The following is a 27,272-nucleotide window of genomic DNA, read 5'->3' on the forward strand; positions in this document are numbered from 1 at the left end:
TTGCATTTACAATACTTAACCAAAAGATAAACTAGTGAAGGTACTTCTATGTAATTGCTTGATCTACAAGAAATAACAAACAAATCTTCAAAGACAAGTCATCACACTGTGTCTCCAAGCAAAGTTCATAACTCTGCTGGCGTCAGTTTACCAGGTTGACAACAATAGGTTTGCTCCTCATTTCATGGTTGAATGGAAAGCAATAACAAAGACAACCAATAGCCAAAATATTTCATCCAAAATTCAAAATATCAAATTTCAAAATTTGAGGAAGATAAAAACCCATAGTAACAAGTAACTCACTGGATGGTTCTGTGGAAAACTTTTTCGTCCATCTCGGTGGTTTAGTGCCCGTTTCACGGTTAGCTTTGGTACATAAGACACTGAGAATCTTTGGACAAACTACCACTCCTTTATAACCAGGAAGCTAAAAGTAAGGAAAGAAAATACAGTAAGTGACATTTTAAATAGAAATTCACTCATAATGACGTTTTTTCTTAATAAAATTACAAATTTTGTTATCAGTGAGCAATTACATTTACTTATTTTAAGATACAAACATATAAAAAAAGAGATGCACATACATTTATTTATATGCACATTCACACAGACATCCATACACATATATACATTCACATCATCATCATTTAATGTCTATGTTCTATGCTGACATGTGTTGGATGGTTCAACAGGATCTGACAAGTCAAAGGACTGCTTTGAGCTCTAATGTCTGCTTTGGTATGGTTTCTAAAGCTGGATGCCCTTCCTAGTGCCAACCATTTTACAGAATAAAATTTGACCGCTTCAGAGCTGACTGAGAAAAACAAGATCCTTCATTTCGTTCATAATAAAATTTAAACTCAGTAAGGCAAGATGATGAAGCAATCATTAATTATACAGTCCTGTAACAAATTTCAACAAGTGTCCCATATAAAATAACAGTGTTGCTCTTATTGCTTAACACCAAATCAGATCTGAACCAAAAGACCTATGATCAAAGATAGTGACATCTCATTTTATTTTCTTTTACAGACACTGCACATTAGTAATTACATTATACAATGTATCCTTCCTTTTTAAATATGGTTGAGTCTTGTGAGGGAAATTTGGTTCCTATTTTTAACATATTGAACGACCACATGCAGGATCCTCTCTTTGGTTGATGTTGAGAATGTTGTAGGCTGTAATAGAATGCTAATCAACCAACTATGTGTTCAGATCATGTAACTATCAGAGTTTCTGAGCTGATAATTAGTACTGAAGTACAAGTTACTGATAACAATAATCCCTTATTGTTATTCTTTTACTGCTTTCAGTCACTGGACTGTAGCCATGCAAGATCTCTCCTCTGCCTTCAAAGGTTTTAATCCATCATTTCAACACAGTATTTATTCCAACCAGGTACTTATTTTATCAAATCACTATTTTTGAATTGCTACCATTTTGGCACGAAGGGACACAACTCCACGCCAGGTTACATAAGTAAACATCAAACCTAAAAATACACACACACAAACACATATTTGATTGTGCATGTGGATGCGAATGTGTATCTCTCTCTCTCTCTCTCTCTCTCTCTCTCTCTCTCTTCTCTCTCTCTCTCCCTCTCTCTCTCTCTCTCTCTCTCTCAGAAATGGCAGTAATTGTCAAAAACACATGAAACTGAACTCCAAAACTACCCCAGCTAGCATCAATCCATTTCAAAAAAGTTACCTTTTTCAGAAATATTCAAGAAAAATGTAAGGCATGCAAGATAGAACAACCATCATGTTGTCCACCAACTCTTCCTTGCCATTTTTGCTGTGTGTGCATAATGATGATATGCACACACATGCATATGGCAGACTGCCACTCAGTTTCCATCAAAAAATTTTTATAACAAGGAATTGGTGAACCTCAGTTTATAATAGAACAGTACTACTCAAAATTGTGGTCCACGGACAAGTGCCAGTCTGCAAGCCATCAGCTGCCAGTACCCGGCGAGTTTCCAGAAAAGAAACAAACATTATAAAATGCCTATGTAATATTCTATTATTTGTTTACAAAATAAATATAAGATAAAAAAATTGTTAACTTTTATTACATTCATTATATATATATATATATATATATATATATATATTTATATATATATTTATATAGTGTTTCCGGTATAAATTAATATTACTAATAAATATCATTGGTCCCTGGCACACTGAAAACAAAAACTGCCGGTATGCCACATCAGATAGTTTGAGAAGCACTGTAATAGAAGACACTTATGCAAGGTGGCCAAGCATTGGAATAAAATCTGAACTCACATAGCAATAAAGAGAGCTTCTTAAGCTCAGAAGTGATGTGAATTTAAGTAAAATGCATGTTCTTAGCCTGTAATACTCAGCTTCAAACTAGAGTCACCTATTGTTGTGGCCTGATTTGCCATTGGATGTAGACTCTGGTTCTGATTCCATATATGTGATGGCCAGTATACAATTCAATAGCCCTTCGAATGTTTTGTGTAAGTGGCACCTGTGCTGGTGACACATAAAATGCACCCTTCAAACTTTGGGCCTCACAGAGGCAGTGACAAGTGACCAAGACCTTTGGCAATATACCATGCCTGACAAGACCTGTCAAGCCAAGTGAGTTCATAGTCATGGCCGATGCCAGTGTTTCATAAGTGGCACCCATACCAGTGGCACATAAAAAGCACCTACTACACTCTTGGAGTGGTTGGTATTAGGAAAGGTCATCCAGCTGTAGAAACCATGCCAAATCGGATTGGAACCTGGTGCAGCTCTCCAACTTACCAGTTTTCAGTCAATCCATCCAATCCATGCCAGCATGGAAAACAGACGTTAAAAAGATGATGACAATGATGATGATGATGATGATGAGTCAACAGGCAAACCTCTATGCAGCTGATCAGTGCATAAAAAGCAATAACCAAATCTCCATTCAACCACATCTCATCAAACGTCATGACTAAACTATTTTCTTTCATTATAAATCGAACACTTCATATCTACATCAAACATTATTCAAGCCAAGGTGCTTCTATGTGGCCCCTTGATCTGTTAGAAGTAGTAGCCAAAGCTCTGTCAAACCTTAATATTTAAAAAAAAAAATAATGAAGACTACATTGGATAAGTTTAGTCCAAGAGAGACTATACCTGGAAAAAAGACAGGATAGTTGATCAGAGATGGAATGATTTTGATCATAGCTCTGCCCAATCAGAGTTGACTTTGAAACAACAGCAACAACATGCCATCTTCATACATTCATTACCCGCAGGACATATTTCTTGGCTATGTGAGTGTTATCACACTTGGTGAACTTCTATGAGAATTGTGCTGATTAAGAACACTACATATCCAATGAAATAATACCAACCATCAATTAACCCAGCATTATCAATTTAGCCATCAGTGTACTTCTTTCATATGTCCCATTATACAAGTAAATACATGTTACAGTTGACAAGCAATGCAAAGTTAGAGAGCAGCAACCATGACTGGCCCTTAGTTAACAATTTAGAAACCTATTTGCATATTAATTCAATACCATGGTAACAGCTCAAAGGAACAGTAAAACTATGTCACTAAACAGATCAATAAAGATGACTAATGATAATAGCCTCCCAAATGGAAGAATGAGCATTAAGAAAAGTAGCCCAACAGAAAGACTCTGGAGGAAATGTTTATTGACAAGCTTATTACAGAACCTAACTAGTGATTTTGACAAGCAATAATCATGACTGGCTGTTGTAGCAGTTGCTGATTGAACAAACTTATATTCAAAGGTCTTCCAGTTGTGACCATCCAGTCTGTTTTGCATATCAGAGGCTATGTTATCCGACGTGTTTTTTTTTTCCCTTTTTGTCAGACAGTAAGATATCATTTGAGGAAGACTGCTATTATATCTAGGAAATCATTGTGCTAAGTAAAATTTTAACCAACCTTGTCGACTAAACTGGTGTCTGGTATAGAAATAAAGTATTCATTTCATAAGAGAAAAGTGAAATTATGGTGACCATACCTTTACTATGGTACATAAAAAGCAGCATAAATGAAAGCAGTTTTTACACTTCAGTGCCTGCCACAGACAAGCAGTTTTTTTATTATTAATAATAGAGTAATCAGTCTTGCTTGAAGGCTCAGTAATATGGTTGTAGTTCAGATTTAGAGGTTCGGTAGTTCAAACAACAGCCTAATGAGGAAGTATCTGAATGGTCACTTGACTCACAAAAAATAACAGTCAATTTTCCTTTTTAATTGATTTTATCTCAAAGAAGGGGCTGTATGCATTGGATTTCATAGACCCTCCAAGATTTGTGAGTCTGATTAGATTCACATTCCTCCTCTACCATCTTAATGACATATAATGGAGTACATTGTAGTTTTAGATGTTCTATACTTCAAAAAATGATGGGAGCATCACAGTTGAAAGACCATTGATTACAAATTTTTTGTGATCAGAGTAGTTCTGAGAGCTCAACATTGTCAACATCATCATCATCATCATCACCGTCATATAGCATCCTCTTTCCATGCTAGCAGTTGACTATGATGCCAATACACCAATTGTTGGGTATGACTCCCTCGTGGATAACCTGATTAACTATACAGGTGACTTGGCCATATCCTACTACAATGTATATTTTAAGCATCTCAGTGGTGATACCTGGTGGGCTGGGGGCTTTCCATGTCTTCATATCTTTAATTGCCTTATCTACCAAGCTACTGTCAATTCAGATAGCTGGTCCCTCAGTTGAGTCAACATTTGGCAGACTCACCTTCTATTCTTTCTCCATGTTTAGTAGCCTTCCATAATGGCATTTCCAAGCCTCTTTCTTTGCAGAATCATTAAATGCAAGTGAGCTATCATCCATGCAGACACATTTCTCTCTTATGACATCATGATTTTCTCTCACATACTGTCTTACAATCCAAAACACTTCAAGTCTCTGGTCCTCATATCGCAGAAGATTGATGTGAATAACTTATAAATGTTATGCATGCAAATAAGTATATAAATAGACACAGTTATAAATACATAACCAGATAGTTATAACAGCTAAGAGATATTTGGTGGAATAGTTAGTGTTGGAGGTGGATGAAGTAAAACAATAGTGGCTGCAGCTATTGAATACATTTCAGCAGCTGTTAGTTACCATCAAAAGTGTTTACTTTCCTGTGTAATCAAACAAAAGGTATTTAAAAAGTGCACTGTTCTATGGCAATAAATCATGCACCGTAAATATAGACAAACAGAAGCAAATAAAAAGAAGTGAATTGAATATGTGCATATTAGTCAGTTACCAGCACATTCCAAATTCAGACTCACAGACATGCTGTCTCCTCTCTGTGATACAGTGGTCTCTGTTACTAAAAATGGGCTGGTTCTGTTACAATTCTACCCAGACACAACTGACTTACTCCACTCTTCTCTTCTCATCATCCCATACTGTATCCACTGACTACCTCCCAACTCAGGTCCTGCACTAATACTATTCCCAATTTGTTTTTCCCAAGAACTCACTGCTCTGAAACTCCCTCCCTGCTTATGTTTTTCCAGCAGTTGTTCAAGAACATAAAGTGCATCAATCTCACTCATTTCAGAAGGCAGTGGCAGCAGCATCACCACTGCCACTGTCATCATCTTCATCACTATCATCATTTAACGTCTAATTTTCCATGCTTGCAAGGATCAGACAGAATATGTTGTGGTAGATTTTATAAAAACAGAAGTCCTTACCGTCACCAACCCTCTCCTGTTTCCAGGCAAGGTATTTCCCCATGGCCAAACATATTTTTATGAAAGATTGAAAATAAACAGCATCACTTGTATGACAACAATGCTCATTTACAACCATGTCAAATTAAAGGTACACTCAAACATATAGATAACAGAAATATATATAATGAGGCTCTTTCAGTTCCCATTCATGCAAATGGTTTTACCAAATTCATTCACATGGTTTTGGTCAACCTGGAGCTGTCACTTGTCCAAGGTGCCATACAGTGGGAATGAACATGAGACCAATGGTTAAAAAGTAAGCTTCTTAACCACACAGCCATGTATGTGCCTATCATGGAATAGGAAGGTATGCTAAGTGCATGGTGGTTCAGAAAATAATTGAATATTGAATACATTGGAAGATTAATGACATTTGGAAGGAGTACTTAGCTTGGTCTGGAGGAAAGGATTGTATCCATGACATTCATAGACTCTCCAAGATCAGTGGGATGGATGAAATTAATGTTCTTACTGAACAAAAGCAAGTCAACAGTTGCAAGAAGGGAAATCCATAGACTTCTGGTATTTTGAGGAAGAAGTACCTGTCATGCTAATATGATATATATTGTGTACAATAGTTAGTTTCAATTGGCAGTGAAAGGCAGCCTAGGCCCAATAACTATTATCAGGTGAAATAAACATCAGAGATGCTCTGCCCATGGAGAAACTGCAGGAGCTACTCAGAGATATAGTGAGCTCCTTTACTAAATCCATCAAAATGTCAGAAACCATTCCATGCCATCATCAGGTATCCCAAGGTCATGGATGAGGACAATGTTACAACAACATAGTATCATTGTGGTAACAATATTACAATAATTACAAGGTGGCGAGCTGGTAGAAACATTAGCACACCAGGTGAAGTGCTTAGCAGTATTTCATCTGTGAGCTGGCAGATTCGTTAGCACACCGGGCGAAATGCTTAGCAGTATTTCGTCTGCCGTTACGTTGTGAGTTCATATTCCACCGAGGTCGACTTTGCCTTTCATCCTTTCGGGGTCGATAAATTAAGTACCAGTTACACACTGGGGTCGATGTAATCGACTTAATCCCTTTGTCTGTCCTTGTTTGTTCACTCTATGTTTAGCCCCTTGTGGGTACTAAAGAAATAGGTATTTCGTCTGTCTTTACATTCTGAGCTCAAATTTCACCAAGGTCGACTTTGCCTTTCATCCTTTCGAGGTTGATAAATTAAGTACCAGTTGTGTACTGGGGTCGATCTAATTGACTGCCCCCCCTCCCCGAAAATCTCAGGCCTTGTGTCTAGAGTAGAAAAGAATATTACAACAATGACAATGTTAAGAGCAATAAAGACAACACTTATAATGATATTATGAACATCATTATGAGACTATCTAAGTCAACACAACTTACAGTGATACTTTTGCCAGCTGGACACGATGTCCACTTGGTGTCTCTAACACGAATGTCAATTTTGTGCCTTCCACGACATCGATATTCATAGCACATACCTTTCATTTCATATGCAGATGAAATCTGAAAAATAAAAAAATAAAAACTTAAATGCATAATTTGTTCTTTCTATAGCACTGGAACATCAACAAAGTTTGTCTCATTTGATTAGATGGTGCTATGACAAGAAAATATACGAAGGAGAGTCAGAAATTATACGCATTCTTGTTAAAAATCATAAGAGGGTCAGTAAAGACTTTGATTCTCATGCAGTTAACATGTAGACAAAATCAATTTGGTCAAACCTATTACTCTCCAACCTGTATTGATGGAAGGAATTGATCTCAGTACTTCAAGTTTACAAATCACTCATCAACTTGACCATACTATCACTGCTTACAGCAATGAGTTGTTCCACCTTTTAGTACCTTTATACCAAGGTGGACTATGCCATTTTAGAAATAACTATATTAGTCATGACTATTATAATGAATAACAGGAGAAAAAGCACTTAGTTTGGAACCCTATGAAGCCAGCTAGAACTTGGGCTCTCACAAGACATACATTCCTTATATAAAAATGAAGGAGACTACGTGGTCCTTCAAACAGTTAGGTATAGCAGTCAAAACTTATCTTTCATTTTCCAGGGAAAGGACACATTAAATGACCTAGTCCAGAACACACTATACTTGAACAAAAAGGTGAGTTGTTCATGGCTGGATGTCCTTGATTACAGGTCCCCAAAATCAGGGTTGACAACAACCCTAGATTGTAGATTCCTAGCTCAGGGTTAAATGACAACAATTTCAAATCTTTTTGCTTTCTGTCATTCAGCATATGAAATAAATAAACAGAAAAGTGGATACAGAAACTTTGAATTTACATACGTCAGAGGTGAGATTAGAGTAAAAGCATCGACTTCGATGTGAAAATATTTCTCCATAGGCCTTCAGTGATGTTTTGTCTGATATGGAACAGCGGTTCTGTTATTAAAAAAAATAAACAGTTACATACAGTAGTTATTTCTGAAACAGATTTTAATAGTTCAACAAATATTAAAATTTTATTAAGTGTTAAAAGTTTGTTTGCAAATAAATACAAAACCTAACAAAAATATCAAGAAATGAAGATAATGATGCGATGAACATAAGAATATAAAGAAATAAACAAATATAAAAAAAAGAATTATATAATAATTTTAGAAATATTTTACAAGTTAGTTCAAAAGGTCCTTTTGCATTTTAGACATATGACCTTGTGGTAAATGTTAGATTCACAATCTTTGGGTTAGGGAGTCAATTCTTGGGCCAGGCAACACAGTGTGTCCTGGAGCAAAGCACTTTATTTCATATTGCTTTAGTCCACTCAACTGAAAATAAATAGCAGCACCAGCAGCAGCTGGAGTGGGGTTAAGACAATGAAAGGCTGGGGTCCCATTCAGAAGAGAGTCTCATACACTCAGGCCATGAAAATCAGGATACGCCACAATCTAAGGGGCCTTTAGACTCAAAGACAGGCTTTAAATGCTAAAGGACTTCTTAATCACAGAAAGAGGTGTATCTAACTAAAATTTGCTTTCATTATTGGCATGGACTGATGAGAGTTGTGATCAGAGCCAGTTCCATTTTCAGTTTATTACCCTCCTAGATGAGTCAGAAACCACATCATACATCCAATTTTTAGTATAGTCTCTGTGGTTAGATAACCTTCCTATCATCAACTACTTTATAGAATGTACTTGGAGCACCTGGACTAGAGTGGTTTGTCTTCCCCCCAGTAATTGTCCTTACTCTTCACTATCTTGTCTCCACCCTATATTGCTTAGTCCCATTCTCCTTGCAGTATTTAGTCCCCTCTACATTATTCACACTTATTTTCTTCACACTAGAAGGAATGAAATGATAAGTCAATTCTAATAGGATTTGAACTCAAAAACATTTGAAGGAACTATCTTTTGATAATACATTTAATCCAGTGCCTTACCCACATTTTGTATTATCTGATGATGTAAAAAATACAAGTTGGTTCTAAATTATAAAGCAAGGGTAGGTGTGCCAAGTGTGTGTGTGTGTTATTTATCACATCTTTTCATACTTTGTATCTATATGAAAGGTGAAGTGCACACATTCAGTTTCACATTACAAATAACTGAAATATATAAGCAGTTCCATATTTGGAACTTTCACTTTTCTGTCTGTGCACGTAGACAGCTTTATATTAATACACACTATAATGTATGTACATTGAAATTCTCATTATTATACAGTTCCCTGTATCTAAATACATAGTTTCACATCAATACACACTTCATGTTTATGTGTATACAATTTCACATAAATACATACATGTCTATGTGTATATTATCACCAGCATCATTATCAGTACTTTACGTCCACTTTTCCATGCTGGTATATGTTGGATGGTTTTTCTGAGGCAGTGTTTTATAAGTGGATGCCCTTCCTGTCACCTACCCTTTTATATGTCTTAAAACATACAGAGATTTGCTGTACCTATTCTAAAATTAAGATATGCATGGTGTATAGTTTCACATTAATAAATACTTCCATGCTGTGTGTATACATACAGTCTCAAACTAATACACATGAATGAATCAAAAAGAAATGAACAAAAGACAAAATAATGGAAAATTTTTTGCAAAATAAGGAAGAAAACAAGATCCTACCTCAGCTTTACTTTGGAATATTCCACATGGTTCCAGGAAGATTCCACTTTGGCATGTAGCTTTATCTTTATGCAGGAAATGGCATCCTTCTTCACTGGAGCGATAAAAACAACTAATTAAGTACTGTACAGTAGGATTTCAAGCAGGCTGTTCAGTTTATAAAGATTACAAATTTGAACAGATTTATATACTATAATGAGATGCTTGTTCTGTTTTAAGCAGAGCCCTCCTTTAGAGAAAATTCTTTAATAACTGATATTTACCAATGGAAACCACTATCATTTACTTCTCACTCTGGTTTATATTTGCTGTCCTGTTTATAGCCTTATATATATTGTTAATTATAATAATAATATGATTTACACAAAGCAAAGAACTTCAAGGTTGCTTAAATTTTGCAGTATCTTCAACACTATATCCCTCATAGCAAGACATAGCATGCCCTTAAAAAGATATATCATGTGTCAATTAACTTAGTATAAAAATAATTAGTTTTACTTAGAACTAGGATTGATGTGAAACACTTAAGTGGGTAGCATTAGGAAGATAGATGTGAAAACAAAAATCTTTTTCTCTGACTATTCTCCATAAATTCATCTTTCTTTCCCTCTTTACATTTTCTTTGCCAACAACTTCCACAAACATCGAGACAATGATCAAAGGCATCCAGCTGTGACCATCCAATGGTTTTTAGGCACTAGAGTCTGATTTAAGGAAGATTTGGCTGTTACTTCTATACTCTTGAGCAACCATATAGAGCCTCCTTCACTGACATTTAAAGAATGTAAGGATATCATTCTACAAGTTTGGCAGAACAACAGAATGTAAAGTTATAAATCACTGGATATACATCTTAAAACAATAATTTAAAGAATAGGAAGGTAATCACCTGCCAGAACAGAAGAACTCTGTGTCATTTACACAGGTTTCAGCAAGACCAAACTTACAACCTGCACCTGAAATACAGAAATATAGATCAAAATTATATCTTAGCAGAATTATGGCAAAGAAGAAAATTATGAACAAGAAGTATATATCACATGAAAGTTATAGCAAAGGAATTCATGTATACAAGTTGCTTTAGCCTAGTAATTACTCTGAAGTTGCAGTGCCAACATATCCCTAGCCAAGAGAGTAGAAAAGATAACAGACATGGTGAGGAAGAATAAAATAGTTATGATGTTTAGAACAATGGTAGACAACACAGCAACAAACATAAAACCCACAGGAAGGATTTGGAATACATGTGGTTGGTATTAGGAAGGGCATCCAGCTGTGAAGACCCTGCCAGAACAGACACAGTAGCCTGGGGTAGTTTTCTACCTAGCCAGCTCCTGTCAACCACCCATGTGCGCATGGAAAACAGATGTTAAACAAATCTGCCTGGACTTGTGCCTTGGAGGGGGAACTTTCTAAATGAATCTCATGGTCATTCATGACTGAAGGGAGTCTTTACCCTTAACCCTTTCCACTTTTATACACAGCCATGTTGTTGTTGTTGTCATTGTCATTTGATGTTCACTTTTCCATGCTTGCATGGACCGGATGGAATTTGAAGAGGAAGAATTCAACAGCCGGATAACCTTCATCAAACCTCACCTGTTTCCAAGCAAAGTAACTTTCCTCTTGGCTAGATGTGTTCTTGCTTGTATGACAGTGACAATCATTTGCAACTATCATGCTATGTCAAGACAAGGAAACAGACACACACACACTCACATACACATATACATATATACAACAGGCTTCTTTCAGTTTCTGTCTACCAAATGTACTCACAAGGCTTTGGTTAGCCTGTAGCTATAGTAAAAGACACTTGTCCAAGTTGCTACACAGTAGGACTGAACCCAGAACCATGCAGTGGGGAAGCAAACTTCTTACCACTCAGCCATACCTGCAATCTTGGCAATGATATTCAATAACTGGTGGGGAAATATAGATAGGGAGTGGCAGAAAATGATGACACACAAAAGGATAAATGCCCAATAAAATTTAAAGTAATTACCTTTTCCCCAGAGGAATTTATCTGAGGCAGCATAATTAACCTTGTACCATCCACTGGATTCAAAAACAGCTAGTGTGATTGGATCAATAACAGTCTGGTGAGACTAGAGAGGAAAACAAAGATAATATAAAAAGTAAGTTAGTCTAGTTATGAAATATATAAATGTTAATATTGAAAGTTCGAACAACTCATCAACAAATATTTGATTAGTCAAATTATTATTTGTTGCTCTTTCTTTTTAATATAATTACTCAAGTTTTTCCTTACTAGTGTAAACCCAATTAAATGAAAGACAATTCCCATCATGCTAAATTTATGGTACCATTTTGATATTTGGTTAAACTATTTCACTTCAGTTGAATGTGTAACAAGCCAAGGGATTTCAAATTAACGATGTAACTTGAGTTAAAAAGGGAATTTGAACTGATGAGAGAGTCTGAATCAATGAGAGAGCTTGAAACAATGAGGGAGTCAATGAGAGAGTTTGAGTCAATGAGAGAGTTTGAGTCAATGAGAGAGTTTGAGTTAATGAGAGAGTTTGAATTAAGGAGGGAGAATGAGTAGATGAGGGAACTTAAGACAATAAGTGAGCTAGAAAATAGTAATTAAAATTCTATCAAGCTATCTTACAAAAAATGAAGGACACATTGGATACATAATGTCTGAACAATGAATAGGTTGGTCCTACTTTGACCATAGTTCAACTGAGTCTGGGATGACCTGGAACTAAAAACAGGTAAGTTTGATTATAGTGAATAATCATGAGATGAATAGGTTCCAAATTAACTAGTTCCCAATTTAACTATCTGTGACTGATAGCCTTAACAAGTTAACAACTGCTTGTCCTGCAATAAATAGCAGTTAACTCTCCTTCAAATCACACACAACTGTCAAATAATGTAGTTCTCTTTACACTTGAAGAGAAAATCAAGAATGGTTGCAACTAGAGCACTTTTGATCATATCTACTTGATTCAGGACGAAGTTAGTCAAAAGAGCAACAAAGCTATCAACACTATCACCAAATATTCCTCAAAATTACATCCTACTGCCTTAAAAACAAGGATACACTATACATGAAATGATACACTAGACATGAAAAAGACAGAATGCTTACAGTTGAGACTCCTTTGATCATACATCTGCTTAACCAAGGCTGATTAGAGGCTAAACAATAACAGATTCAGTCTCTCTATTCAGTTTGGTATCAGTGAGTCCTGTTTTATTTTCATAGAGTATATCATAAAACAGGAGTAACTAGTAAAATAGATCATTTATATTGTGTGTGTGTGTGTGAGAGAGAGAGAGAGAGACAGAGAGAGAGAGAGACAGAGACAGAGACAGACAGACAGAGACAGAGAGAGAGAGAAGCTGCATTGCGAGAAACTTTCTTTCAAATCTGAGAATAATACATCTCGCTGAACTCAATCCGTGAAAGTCTGTTGGAAGGAGTTATTTCCCTTGAAAGCAACTGACATACTGAACTAAGAATTGTTCTAAATATTATTTTGAAAAAAGATAGACAACTTCGGCGAGATTAAATACTTAGTTGAACAGGCATAATTTAGCATGTAAACAAATATCTTCTAATTACTGAAACAAAAAAAAAAGTACATTATTTACATTTGACGGATATTTGTCCTCGCCATATCTGTTGTTCACACAACGTTTCGGCTGATATACCCTCCAGGCTTCATCAGGTGTCTTGGGGAAATTTCGAACCTGGGTTCTCATTCTTAAGGTATTTTTCGATATTGTATTATTATTATTATTCAGGTCCCTGCCTGGAATTGAACTTGGAATCTTGGGGTTAGTAGCCTGCACTCTTAACCTCTACATCATATGCCCGTGGGCGTAGTGGTTAAGAGCACGGGCTACTAATCCCAAGATTCCGAATTCGAGTCCAAGCAGAGACCTGAACAATAATAATAATAATAATAACAACAACAACATCAAAAAATATCTTAGGAATGTGAAACCAGGTTCGAAATTTCCCCAAGACACCTGATGAAGGCTGAAACGTTGTGTTAATAACAAGCCGAAACATTGTGTTAACAATAAACAAGATGAGGACAAATATCCGTCAAATGTAAATAATGTAGATAATTCCTCATCTCTTAAATATAGAACTGAAAAAAAGGAAATAAAAATCACAGACGGTAATTACTCATAAAAAACAATTAGTGTAAATGTATTCAATATAGTGAGAATCAAAAATCTAATTAGAAATAATTAAGCAGTGAGAAGACAATATTAGCTTAACGACCTTATTGATTAATAGATATTTTAATCTAGCAAGTACAGGAGACAGTTCTAGACGTATTTAGATTTTATTATACTCTCAACTGAAGCAGTAAACTATACTATCCAAAGGAGTAATGAGAAAATCACTAAGCATAGAATGTTATTTCTTTATTGCCCATAGAGGGGACAAACAAGGACAGACAAAGGGATTAAGTCAATTACATCAACCCCAGTGCATAACTGGTACTTATTTAATCAACCCCGAAAGTATGAAAGGCTAAGTCGACCTCAGCGGAATTTGAACCCAGAACGTAGTGGCAGATGAAATACTGCTAAGCATTTCGCCCGGTGTGCTAACAATTCTGCCAGCTTGCATAGAATGTTGTATATGAGTAGATATCAAGTATCAGTATATTTAGAATAAATAAACCACTGAGGTTAATCACTTAAAGATGCCATCAAAATCAAAAATGTAATTCGAAATATTTATGCAGGCAGCTCTCCATAATTAACGTAAAAATACTCTAGGAGACCGTATAAGCTGGCAAAACAAATTAGTTATTTCTATATTATAATGAGTGAGCTTTCACAGTCACTTTATTTGCTAGAAAAAACAGCTAAATTTTCTTTGACTCTTAAGAAACTAAAGACATATTAGATAATGTAGTCCTAGATATACCAAAAGCTAAAATACATGCAGCTGGAAAACTTTTATTCACAAGTCTGTTTGATCGAGCTATAAATAAATAAATATTGGGCCTAAACAATAAAAGCTGCTATAAGATGCTTATATAGACAGGTAAAAATGACCCATAGACAAGTAAAAAATCACCCAGTAGGAGTTCAGTACCTTGACCAAAGACAGCATCTGTTAATAGGATGTTCTATTGACTTCACCAGCAACTATCTATACGTTACAAAACAATTTTCTAAGTTCAGTGACTTCCTGCTTTGAGAATCAAATCCTCTTAAAACTACAACACTACCATTCCTCCTCCTCCAATCAGAAGTAGGTACCAGTAAAATACAGAGTTGCTGATTATAGAGATTATGCTACCATTCTCTAAAAATGAGGTACAAAATACATACCAATCCAGCTGTTGGTACCATTATGGAACTTTCCATCATCCGTTGATCCCAGTGAGAAAGAAGCTGACCATCCTGGAAGTTTATAAAACATTCTGAATTAGACATGGACAAAAGTATGATCAAAATAGGTTGCACCAGGGACTGTAGTTGAGTGAACATAGTCTGGTACTCTATAGATTCTGCCATTCCACCACCCTTAATCAATAATAATGAAATAAACAGTATCCTACCTTAGTTTCCATAAGGACCCCATAGTCAACATCAGTGCTACATCCAAAATGTTGACGAGCCTTCCTCACAACTGACGGTAGTGTTAATCTTTGGCGACCTGAGGTAGCAAGGCTGCTGTCCACAGATGAGATACATGGCAGTTCACTGTCTTCAAAGGCTTAAAAAAAGACAAAAGGATAAACGTATATATTTGTCTTCTATATCAATTGATAAATATGTATGTATATATGTGTGTGTGTGTGTGTGTGTGTGTGTATGTGAGTGAGGGGGGAGGGAAAGAGAGACAGACAAACAGAGAGAGAGGGGGAGGGACGGAGAGCGACAGACAGAGAGAAGATCATTCTTTTTTTCTCAAAGTTAACAAAATGTAGAAGTGAAACAAGATGCTAAACCATCAGTCATAAGTTCAAATCCACTGCAAATCCATTGTGCTTCTAAGTTTACCAAAGCAATAATTCTCCACATTCACAATTCATAGAGGAGAAACAGATCCCAAATTTGTCAATGAAATAATCACTAGAAATAGATTAGTGTTCAAACTTGTAAAAAGTCATCTCTTACTGTTTTTTTAAAGTTTAGTTATAAGAAGAAAAGCATTTACAATTTTTAAACAAATCTAGTAGCAAGTAGCAAGAATGTTGAAACAGGGCTGCAAGTTAATGCTATGTGCTGTCTCAAGGCAACAAGATACAAACATGTGACTCCTCAACTGGTATTTAATCAACTATCTCCATAGAAAATCTATCAATTAAGAGCTTCTATGTGATCACTCAAACTGTTAGAAATAGTAACCAAATGTCCTTCAAATGATACCCTATCATCCATTGTAAAGCAAAAAATGAGAAGATAAACTTGGACAATGTACTTCTAGACATATTAAAATGACAGGCTGGTTAGAGTGAGAGCTGAATTGGGGCTAAGCAACAGCACCAAATCATCATCATCATCGTTTAACGTCCGCTTTCCATGCTAGCATGGGTTGGACGATTTTGACTGAAGGCTGGTGAACCAGATGGCTGCACCAGGCTCCAATCTTGATCTGGCAGAGTTGCTACAGCTGGATGCCCTTCCTAACGCCAACTACTCTGAGTGTGTAGTGGGTGTTTACATGCCACCAGCACAGGGCCAGTCAGGCGGTACTGGCAACGACCTCACTCGTATCTTTTAACACATGCCACAGGCACAGGTGCCAGTAAAGCGTGAATATTTCAAAAAGGATACAAAGGGGTATTTTTGTTGTTTTTTAAGTCATATCTTTCTAGATTTATGTTTGCGCTTTACAGGGAACATGCTCAGTTGGTTTACTGTTGCCTTCTCTGGGAGGGCAGAAAACCTTTCAATTTTTAGGGAGTAGGGAAATGGAATTTGTGATCTTCAAGCCTTTCCAAAATCCTTACAAATATAAATGTAGTGACTGTAACTAGGAATCTAAACAAAATGATAGACTCAGCTCTTCAGGAATTTCCTTTAAACCATGTTGTTTGCTAGACATCTCAGGACAAAATTAATAATTTATACTGAAACTAAGATAATTATTAAAAAATATGAAATAATGAATAAAACTTACCAGGCTTACAAGTTTCAAATTTTTTCAGTAAACTCTTGGAAAAACCAACTGCATGGAACAATTCGTGCATAGCAACCTGGAAAACAAATGTTTGTTCAAGTTTACTTAATGCAATTTAATTCAACTGGATAACCAAGCTTGTTTATCAGACTGATGTAGTACTGATCACATGACTCAGCAAATATGTGAAATACACAATGCTACATGTTATATCTTTCATGTCCTTTTATACACATTTAACTGCTGCTAACTTGTGTTTCCAGATTCAAATTGAGTGGGTATGGACTAGTTTTCAAACGCATCAAAAGATATAAAGCCAACTGCACTTGTTACAAATGCAAGGCATACTTGTTGTAGAAGCAAGCTGCACTTGTAGAAACCAGCTGCAATTGCAGAAGTAAGCTGTACTTGCAAAAGCAAACAGCACTTTCAGAAGCAAACAGTACTTGCAGAAGCATGCCTCACTATATATACCCTCACTATAGAAACCAGCTGTACTTGCTTCAAAATTCAACCATACTTGTTCTAAAACCCAGCCACATTTGTTGTAAATGCCATCTATCTGCAATTGTAAAAACTTATTGCAGTTATTGCACTCTAGGATGATAAAGTGTAACTCCTGAGTGTTACACTCCATTGTTCCAGACCGTTCACAGACTGAGTATATTCATTATTCTTCTGAGATGACAAATGAAGTAAGTTAATATACTAATTCAATTGGTATATTGAACCTCCTGCTACCTAATTAACAGTGTACTTAATCATTTTCCTTATCATAGCAGAGCTTCTGATGTTGTTTTTTCCCTTTGGTTGACATAGCCTAGGTAAATATTCAATACAATAGCTCTTTCATCCACATCCTAATCACTTATTTCCAAGTTTTTGTTAAAAGACTAATGTTTATCACCATCATCATCTACTTACCACATACATGCTGTCTTCATCTACATCAAGTTGGTTAGGACAGAAATTAATCATACCAGAAATTGGACGTCCACTTTGGTCAGTTTGGCAGTAACCAGCAAAAGCTATTACATGCTTATCCTGCAATAAATAAATAACAAAACACTATTAAATATCAAGCAAACAAAAGAACTTCTTTGATAATTCACTAGCTAGAAATAGCAGTCAAGTCCCTGTCAAGTCACACCTGATAAGAAGGATACACTGGGTAATGCAGTCATAGATATATCATGTCTGAAAAAAAAAACAACATTATGGTCACATGTTGAATGTGTTTTATCATAGTCTGCCCTGTCATTATGAACCCAGGACTAACTACAGAATGTGTCTTTTTCTTTTATAAAAACATTTAAATCAAATTTAGCAGCGATAATCCTTCAGTATATATATATATTTTTTTTAAATCAAATACCAGAAGTGTATGAGTGATTCTAAGATAGGCACAAGGACTTATCTTAAACCAATTAGAAAATTGGGAGAAAAGGTAATACTTGTTTAGTACTTATTTTTAATCAACTTCCAGAGAAAGCAAAGTTAACCCTAGCAGCAATCAAGGTCAGAATAAAAAGAGAAGTATCTAAGTACTGCAAGATATTTTACCCATCTCTATAATTTAATGAACTAAAACCTATTGCATACTTTCTGACAGAGTGTAAGTGCCCTGAGAGAAAAGATGGGCATAAGAAGCATCAGATGTGGTGTGCAAGAGAAACAACTGCACTGGTATGGTCACCTGTTGCATATGGATGAGGACAGCTGTGTGAAAAAGTGTCACACCCTAACAGTGGAGGGAACCTGTGCAAGAGGTAGACCCAGGAAGACATGGGATGAGGTGGTGAAGCATGACCTTCAAACGCTGGGCCTCACGGAGGCAATGACAGATATTCTAAGAATGTGATAAGACTGAGAATGAGAAGAAACAGCTGATGGTCAGTATCAGCAACAAATAATCCAAAGCAACATAATTCTTGTGAGGAATGGAAGAGATTTGACCTTTCAGGTTCAGATCTTTTATTGGAAAGGAAGACGAGAAAGACTGCCATGTGTTGTAGTTGAAGAATATTAATATTACTGATTTTCACATCAGCACAAAGCCAGAAATTCATAAGAGAGAATTATAGCCAGCTAAATCAACTCTTTTAAAATACTTGATACATATTCAATCAATTCTGCAGGATGAATAATGAAGCTAACATATATAACTTAGCAGTTCAACAAAAAGAAACTGCTAAGGTACCAAGCTTACAGGTTTAAAAACTAAGTAATAAGGTTCATTTGTTTGATTAAACATTTCAAGGTGGTACCACAGCATGGCTACAGTTCAATGACTGATACAAGTGCAAGATAAAAGATATATACCAAACTGCAAAGCAGTGAGCACACAATTTTAAGATACAGTGCATTATTTAAGAAGCTGTATAGAATTACTGTCTTACCTTCAGCCAGCAATTGCTGGATTCTTTAACAGAGACATACAGCAAGTAATCAGTATCGTTGACACCAGGACCAGAAGTAAAATAAGTTTTCACAGGTTCCTTCCCTGTACGATTCCATACTGAAAACCCTTCTAAGTGATCATCAGGAATCTGAAATAGAGGAATAAATATATTGAAATATCTTTTTAAATAACAAGAAAATATAATAATTTGATATGAAAAACTACAGAATAAACTTTTTAGTTAAGGAAGAGATACAATTAACCAAACTGACTCCGTCAATATAACTGTACATATTTCAGATATGACAGATAAAAATCAATACTGGCTAAATTAAACTCAAGGCTACATAGATATACAATAAGGGAACCAGACCAGAGTTTTATTGCTTGAACCAGGAGGAAGGAAAGCTATAAGAGAAAGGAAAGCAATACATCATCATCATCATCATCGTTTAGCGTCTGCTTTCCATGCTAGCATGGGTTGGACGGTTCAACTGGGGTCTGAGAAGCCAGAAGGCTGCACCAGGCCCAGTCTGATCTGGCAATGTTTCTACGGCTGGATGCCCTTCCTAACGCCAACCACTCCGTGAGTGTAGCGGGTACTCTTTACGTGCCACCAGCACGGAGGCCAGGCGAGGCTGGCAACGGCCACGAACGAATGGTGCTTTTTACGTGCCACCGTCACGAGGCCAGTCGGGGCGGTGCTGGCAACGGCCACATTTGGATGGTTCTCTTACGTGCCACCGGCACTGGTATCACAGCTGCAATTTCCATTGATGTTGATCGATTTCGATTCTCACTTGCCTCAACAGGTCTTCACAAGTAGAGTTTTGTGTCCCCAGAAGGAAAGGTATGCATAGACAAATAACCTAATTATTTAATGTTACAAACACAAAATTAATTTAGACTAATTTTTTTCCAGATTACATCTATATATGTATGTATATATAATTATTAAAAACACGCAATATTATTTATGTATCTAACATATAAACTAAATAAGGCATATAGGGAATAATAACAGTAAACAAGACGAAATCTGGCACAACTGAAATTTTAATAAGAACTGAGCAATTAAAAGTGTTAATGATTTTTAGTTCTAATGATTTCTGACATTACGCGTTTAACTAATAACTGGAAAATTTGTTTAAAAAAATCAATACTTTTATGACCCTCAATTACCTACAATATCTAGAAATTAATTATAGCTTCAATATTGAAAAACAGATGAGCTTATTGTATAAGTGCTCAGATGCACGAGACAGAATCATCATTATCATCATTTTATATCATCTTTCCATGCTAGCATACATTAGAAGGGCCACCTCAATTTGAGCCAGTTCTTATTCAGATTTACAACCCTCTTAGATGGGTCACGAGACTTCTGGAATTTTATGACCCTTATGTTTTCTCCATTTATTTAGCAGCTTTATAGTGTATTCAAAGCACATTTTATCTTGGTATCAATGTTACTAAAGATTGCCTTGAATCCTACAATGCATAAAGGTCCTCATTGTTCAATGATGTCTCTGATCACTGAGCATTGCAAGTAACATGACTGACGGAGTGAACAGAAGTGTGTGTGATAGCAGAAGATGAACTCAAGTGAGATCAAGAAAGAGGTGTCAAGGGGAAATGAAAAACAATAACGACAGGGTGTAATGAGAGAAGCAATGATGATGGATATTAACGAGGGAGAGAGACTAATGGAAACTACATCTTTTCTAGCAAGAGAGAGAGAGAGAGTGACTGATAGATAAAAGAATACATACATACAATAAAGAACAAATACATGCATACATGCAGCGGTAGTCATGCTCGTCTAAAGAGAAGACAGCATGCATGCATGTATGTATTTATGTATGTATATTCTTTTGATCCTCAATCATGCATGCGTATAAGTGTATACATATTTGTATCTTGTTTGCCTTAACATTTGCATATTTATTGCAAACAAAACCAATGTTCAAGCAAATGGTCTTGACATTTTTAACTTTCAGTGAATACATATCTAGCTATTGAGATGACCATTGTTAGGGTAAGTGACACAAAAAACATTTGGCCATAGAAAACCTGCCTTAACAAGCTTCATCTAATTCATGCAAGCATGGAAAAGTGAACATTAAAATAATGATGATGATGATGATGATAATGGCCAGAAAATCATATAGGTCTGTTCAATAAAGGTTTTCTTGGGGCTAAACAAAAACAACTCAATACAAAATTATAATTGTGATAATAAACAATATTTTTTACCTTTACAATCTCCAGACAATACTCTCCATCGTAGCGCCGTTCCAGTCCACTACACCTAAAACAATAAGATATACACATGCACTAATAAAATGTAACAAAAAGAAATTACTGAACCCTCATACATTGTTAAACGATGGGAGAGTCCATGGTGTGTGTGTATATATATATATATATATATATATATATATATATATATATATATAATTGAATATATACATGTGTGTATCTTTCAATAAAGTAGATAGCAAAAGATGTAAACATTGGAGATAAACTAGTGCTTTCAACCAAAATTACCCAGCAGACACATACCATAACTACAGTGAACCAGTGATTAGCTCACAGGAAAACTATAACCAACATTGCTATTGTTCACAAAATGCAATATAAAATAAATTATCATACACAGTAAGGGATTAAATATATAGTGAACTACAGTGACATACCATAAGAATAACTACTTAATAAACTATACTAATACAGTATGAATTAATTAAATAGTAAAATAAAATGGATCTGAGTTGGAAATTCTGGCTATGAATCTTCAGTTGCTGAATCAACTGCTCAATCTGTTCACTGTAGAATGAGGCAAATTGTGAAGGCACATGGCTCAGTGGTTAGAGTGTTGAGCTTACGATCGTAAGGTTGTGAGCTCGAATCCCAAGTCGGGCTGTGTGTTGTGTTCTTGAGCAAGACACTTTATTTCACGTTGCTCCAGTTCATTCAGCTGTAGAAATGAGTTACGACGTCACAGGTGCCAAGCTATATCGGCCTTTGCCTTTCTCTTGGATAACACTGGTGGTGTGGAGAGGGGAGGCCGGCATGCATGGGCGACAGCTGGTCTTCAATAAACAACCTTGCCTGGACTTGTGCCTGGGAGGGTAACTTTCTAGGTGCAATCCCATGGCCTGTGTCATGACTGAAGGGGGGTCTCAGAATGAGGCAATTAGGTGTGGCTGTCAGAACGTTGGTAATTTGACAGAGCTGCCTAATTAAACACTGAACCTGTTTTGGCAACAGTGCATTTTAGCACTAGAGGCTAACACACACTGATGCATACATGCACAGAAAATGAGTGAGTTATTAATTGAACACGACTGACATAAGCATTTTCCCTTTCCTCATACACATAAAATGAAATATGCTCACACACATATACAGTGACAGAGAGAGTGAGAGAAAAAAGAGAGAGGGAAGGAGGGAATGAGAGAGACAAGGAGGGGAGAAAGAGAGAGAACAAGATAAATAATATAACATCTCATGTCAAATAGGTTAGTGTTGAGATGTACAATTAATTTGAGAAGCTTTCACTCAGTTGCCATATATTCATTTGCATTCACAAAACTTGGATCAACCTGCCAAACACAGAACCTCATGATTGCAAAGCAAATTTCTAAACCATTTGGCCATGCTACATCTACTATACTACATTTATATAACAAGAGATTAATACATCATGAGATAAACTATATATTGTAAACTATATATAGTTAACAATATAGTAAACAATGCTAGAGAGTGCCAATGACTATACAGTAAACTGTACAAATAGACCAGGTCACTAACTATATAGTGAACTATACAAATATAGCATGCTATTAACTATAAAGTAAGCTGTACAAAATAACTTACTTGTGTTTGTTTGGTCCATCACTCCACTTAGTGTGGCAGGCAGAACGAGCCAGGAGCAGAGAATTCAAAGCACGAACAACTGTAATGAGAAAAACCAGAGTTAGACAAATTTACAAAGGTTTCCATAACTGAATATAGACTGTGTCCTTTAATGAATTAAAGATATGAGTTTGCTGCATATACTTCCGGCAATAATCTCATCATATTAAATGTTGCAACTTAGTCTCATGTCAGTCCCAATAAAACAGATCTTTGGATTAAAGATGTTTCAGTTATGACTATCCTGTCTTTTATTCAAACATTGTGTCTCCAGAACTACATTATTCAAGGAGTCTAACTTAATGGGGTATCATATGAAGGAAATTTGATTGCTATTTATTGCAGATCAAGTGACCTCAAAGAGGATCCCTTATTGACATTATGATCCCTTGCATAACATTATTAGTTTTATTTAAAACTAAAACAATTTACTTGTAAACTTTTATTGTAGCAATTATAAGCCAGATTACTTTTAAAATATTGTAACTTCACCCTCACTTTATCTTTTGATAATTGCTTTCCCATCTTTCTTATAATAATCAAATTTTGTAATCTTTCCCTGCTTTTTTTTTTCTTTTCTCTTTTTCAACTTTTCCCACTAGCTCTAGTTTCTTTGTTTAATATTTTAAATTAATATATTTCAGTTTTGAATGAGAATCATTATTTTAACTTCATATGCTATTTCAAATACTTAAGGCAATCTTGTCTCTTTAATTGCCAAACTAAGATAACAGGTGACTTTGATAACAGATTGAAAATCAAAGTTAGTCTACATTAAATCTGTTGGCTTATTATGGAGATTTTTTTTTTGTTTTTTAATAAGCTCATCCTGCTTGTTAATACCATTACAATTTCGAATGCTATAAACTTTTATGTAACCCTTTTAAAAGTTATGTCTGAAATTCCATAACTTCAAATCTTGCAGTGACAGTGCTTCCTGCTATAGTCAAAATATCCAGTCATTGTTCCAGCTAGTTAACCCTTTCGTTACCAAACCGCCCAAAGCCGCCCGAATTTACCTATTCATATTTAAATGAGAATATCAGTGCAAATCTCTTTAGTACATTCGTGAAAATATGCATTATACTTCGTAAAGAGTTCAACTACAGTTTTGTACAAAAATTGAAGTGTAATTTTAATTCCGTGAATTTTGGGAGATTTTTTTTCCAAAATTTGTTCCTATTGTGTTTTCAAAATTTGTAATTCTGACAAAAAATGGATACGAATTTCATTATATCAAGCAGCGAGTCAGAATTCGAAGGATTTTCTACTGAAGACCTTCATAAATCTAACTCTATGACTGAAAAAAAAAAGCATGTGGTATTTGATAATGAATCTGATGTTTCATTTTCCGAAAGTGAAAACAGTGAATCCGAGAGCTCCGACAGCGATAAAGAAAATGAATTGGCACCTGAATGGAGTGAAAATTTAAAAGCTGTTTCTTTCGGTGATTTTTCTGAAGAAACTGGACCAAGCCACAGACTTTCCCAGAAGAGTAAAGCCTTAGACTATTTCTTTTTACTTTTACGAATGAGTCTATTTGAAATCATTACGGCGGAAACGAACCGTTACGCTAAATGTAAACAAAACGAAAGAAAGGATACTTTGTGGTTTCCCACAACTTTAAATGAAATTAAGGCTTATTTTGCCATAAATATTATTATGGGTATCAGAAAGTTACCCAGAATAACAAATTCTATCGTAAAATTTTGTTGTATCCCCAATTGAATATTAGCTAATAACCCATTTTCTATAGCGATGTTTGAACAAAATTTTAATAATTTTATATTTTGTTGAATTTACCTGTATCTACCTGCAATTAGAGTCACTTTGTGACAAAAATTATAGTTTAGAATTGGTTGAGAACATTTCATTAAATTATCTTCCAAAATTCACGTTAATATATTGATAAATAAAAAAGTTATAGTTGTTTAATGAAACCAGACTAAATTTATGACTACGTTAGAAATTAATTGAAACACATAAGGGGTGTATTTTGGTCAGAAATATAGTAACGAAAGGGTTAAGGTCCTCAAAGCATCCATGGCTAGCACTATACCTCAGCAGTGGTACTAATGTTCCTCGTCAGTTATTCACTGTGTACATCTCAGACAAAGAATATATCCTTTAGATTTCCATTTAGTGCGATCCAATATTTCATGCTGCCTCCACAAATCACCTCACTAGAGAGTTGCTATATATCCATGCAAATATGTTGCACTGGATTTCTAAAGTAAAAAATTTGCACAAATACTGTTATGTATTTTGTAAATATGAATACTAAATGATATATATATATATATATATATAAGGATTATTAGCTGATATAAGAGGCATCTACTTTTTCATTTAAATGTTATTTTGGCTATAACTATTTTAATAAATCCGAACGTGGCGGTTGCCAGCGCCGCCCGACTGGCATCCGTGCCGGTGGCACGTGAAAAGCACCATCCGATCGTGGCCGGTGGCACGTAAAAAGCACCCACTACACTCATGGAGTGGTTGGCGTTAGGAAGGGCATCCAGCTGTAGAAACACTACCAGATCAAACTGGGCCTGGTGCAGCCTTCTGGCTTCCCAGACCCCAGTTGAACCGTCCAATTCACGCCAGCATGGAAAGCAGACGTTAAACAATGATGATGATATATATATATATATAAATGTTATTTTGGCTATAACTCTTTTAATAAATATATATATATATACATATATATATATATCTATTAAAATAGTTATAGCCAAAATAACATTTAAATGAAAAAGTTGATGCCTCTTATATCAGCTAATAATCCTTTCTACTATAGGCACAAAGCCTGAAATTTTGTGTGAGGGGATAAATCGATTACATCAAACCCAGTACTCAACTGGTACTTATTTTATCAACCCTGAAAGGATGATAGGTAAAGTTGACCCAGGCAGCATTTGAACTCAGAATGTGAAGACATGAAATGCCACTAAGCATTTCACCCAACATACTAATGGTTCTGCTTGCTCAACTAATAATGGAAGCAGAATTATTAAAAATAAAAAACTAAATATCCGGAAGTTTTTATATTTACAAATTAGTATAATTAAGAATGGATAAATAAATTAATGCTATGTGTATCAGATTAATACAGTCTTGTTTTAGAAAAGTGGTGTATCACTACAATATCTACATACATACCTGTAGAATTTTACTTTGCTTTCCCCTTTGTTATGCTTTTGTTTTCCTCGCATTAAGCATCAAATAGGTGTCTAGTGTCTTGAGAAATCTGAAGAATATTTAGTCATCCATCATAGAACAGAATGAGGGAAGGAATTATTTCCCTTCCTTAATTCTAACTATACCTGTTCTATGCTTCCGCTGTTTCCCAAAAATTGGGCCATGGTGAAATGCTGTGGGACCAGAGAGAAATTTTTAAATTTAGGAAGAAATAAAGTGAAAATTAACTCAATTTCTTCCTAAAATTTTCTATTACTGTCTGTAACTCTTTAAAATTTACACACCCTGCATTTTACATATCTTAATTTGCCATAACAATCATTTGATTGTACAATAATAATTTATTAATGATTAATAAATTATTGAGCTGGCAGTGGTAAGTCTGGTATGACAGTCTTATTGCTCTTAGATATATTATTTTGTTACTTAAAGCAAATGTTACAAGGCAGCAAGCTGGCCGAATTGTGAGCACACCAAACAAAATGCTTGGTGGCATTTTGACTGTCTTCATGTTCTGAGTTCAAATTCTGCCAAGTTCAAATTTGCCTTTCATCTTTTCAGGATCAATAAAATAAGAACCAGCTGAGCACTGGGGTTAATGAAATTAACTTACCATCTCCTGAAATTGCTGGCCTTGTGCCAAATTTGAAACAAACATGTTACATATGTTTCATTTGTAACAATGCAAGTTGATGGTTAAAATATTATAGTTGTATTAACAACAAAAAAATCC

At 35.4% G+C, this 27,272-nt stretch overlaps 1 protein-coding gene across 4 annotated transcripts in view; it reads right to left on the reverse strand.

Annotated features, from left to right (window-relative positions):
- The window catches only part of LOC115209676 (leishmanolysin-like peptidase 2), an 87,771-nt gene that overhangs the window by 11,361 nt on the left and 49,138 nt on the right, over positions 1–27,272 (reverse strand). For all 4 annotated transcript variants that reach the window (XM_029778148.2, XM_029778150.2, XM_029778149.2 and 1 more), the window contains exons 3-15: positions 23,297–23,375; positions 21,668–21,722; positions 19,410–19,559; positions 17,935–18,054; positions 17,011–17,086; positions 15,443–15,600; positions 15,213–15,284; positions 11,881–11,983; positions 10,765–10,831; positions 9,876–9,969; positions 8,080–8,175; positions 7,154–7,276; positions 304–427 (exon numbers count right to left, since the gene is read on the reverse strand). In XM_029778148.2, the coding sequence (XP_029634008.1) occupies positions 304–427; positions 7,154–7,276; positions 8,080–8,175; positions 9,876–9,969; positions 10,765–10,831; positions 11,881–11,983; positions 15,213–15,284; positions 15,443–15,600; positions 17,011–17,086; positions 17,935–18,054; positions 19,410–19,559; positions 21,668–21,722; positions 23,297–23,375 (1,317 nt within the window). The remainder of the gene's footprint in view (positions 1–303; positions 428–7,153; positions 7,277–8,079; positions 8,176–9,875; positions 9,970–10,764; positions 10,832–11,880; positions 11,984–15,212; positions 15,285–15,442; positions 15,601–17,010; positions 17,087–17,934; positions 18,055–19,409; positions 19,560–21,667; positions 21,723–23,296; positions 23,376–27,272) is intronic.

Source organism: Octopus sinensis, linkage group LG3 (genome assembly GCF_006345805.1).
Source record: "Octopus sinensis linkage group LG3, ASM634580v1, whole genome shotgun sequence".
NCBI classification, from domain to species: Eukaryota; Metazoa; Mollusca; class Cephalopoda; order Octopoda; family Octopodidae; genus Octopus; species Octopus sinensis.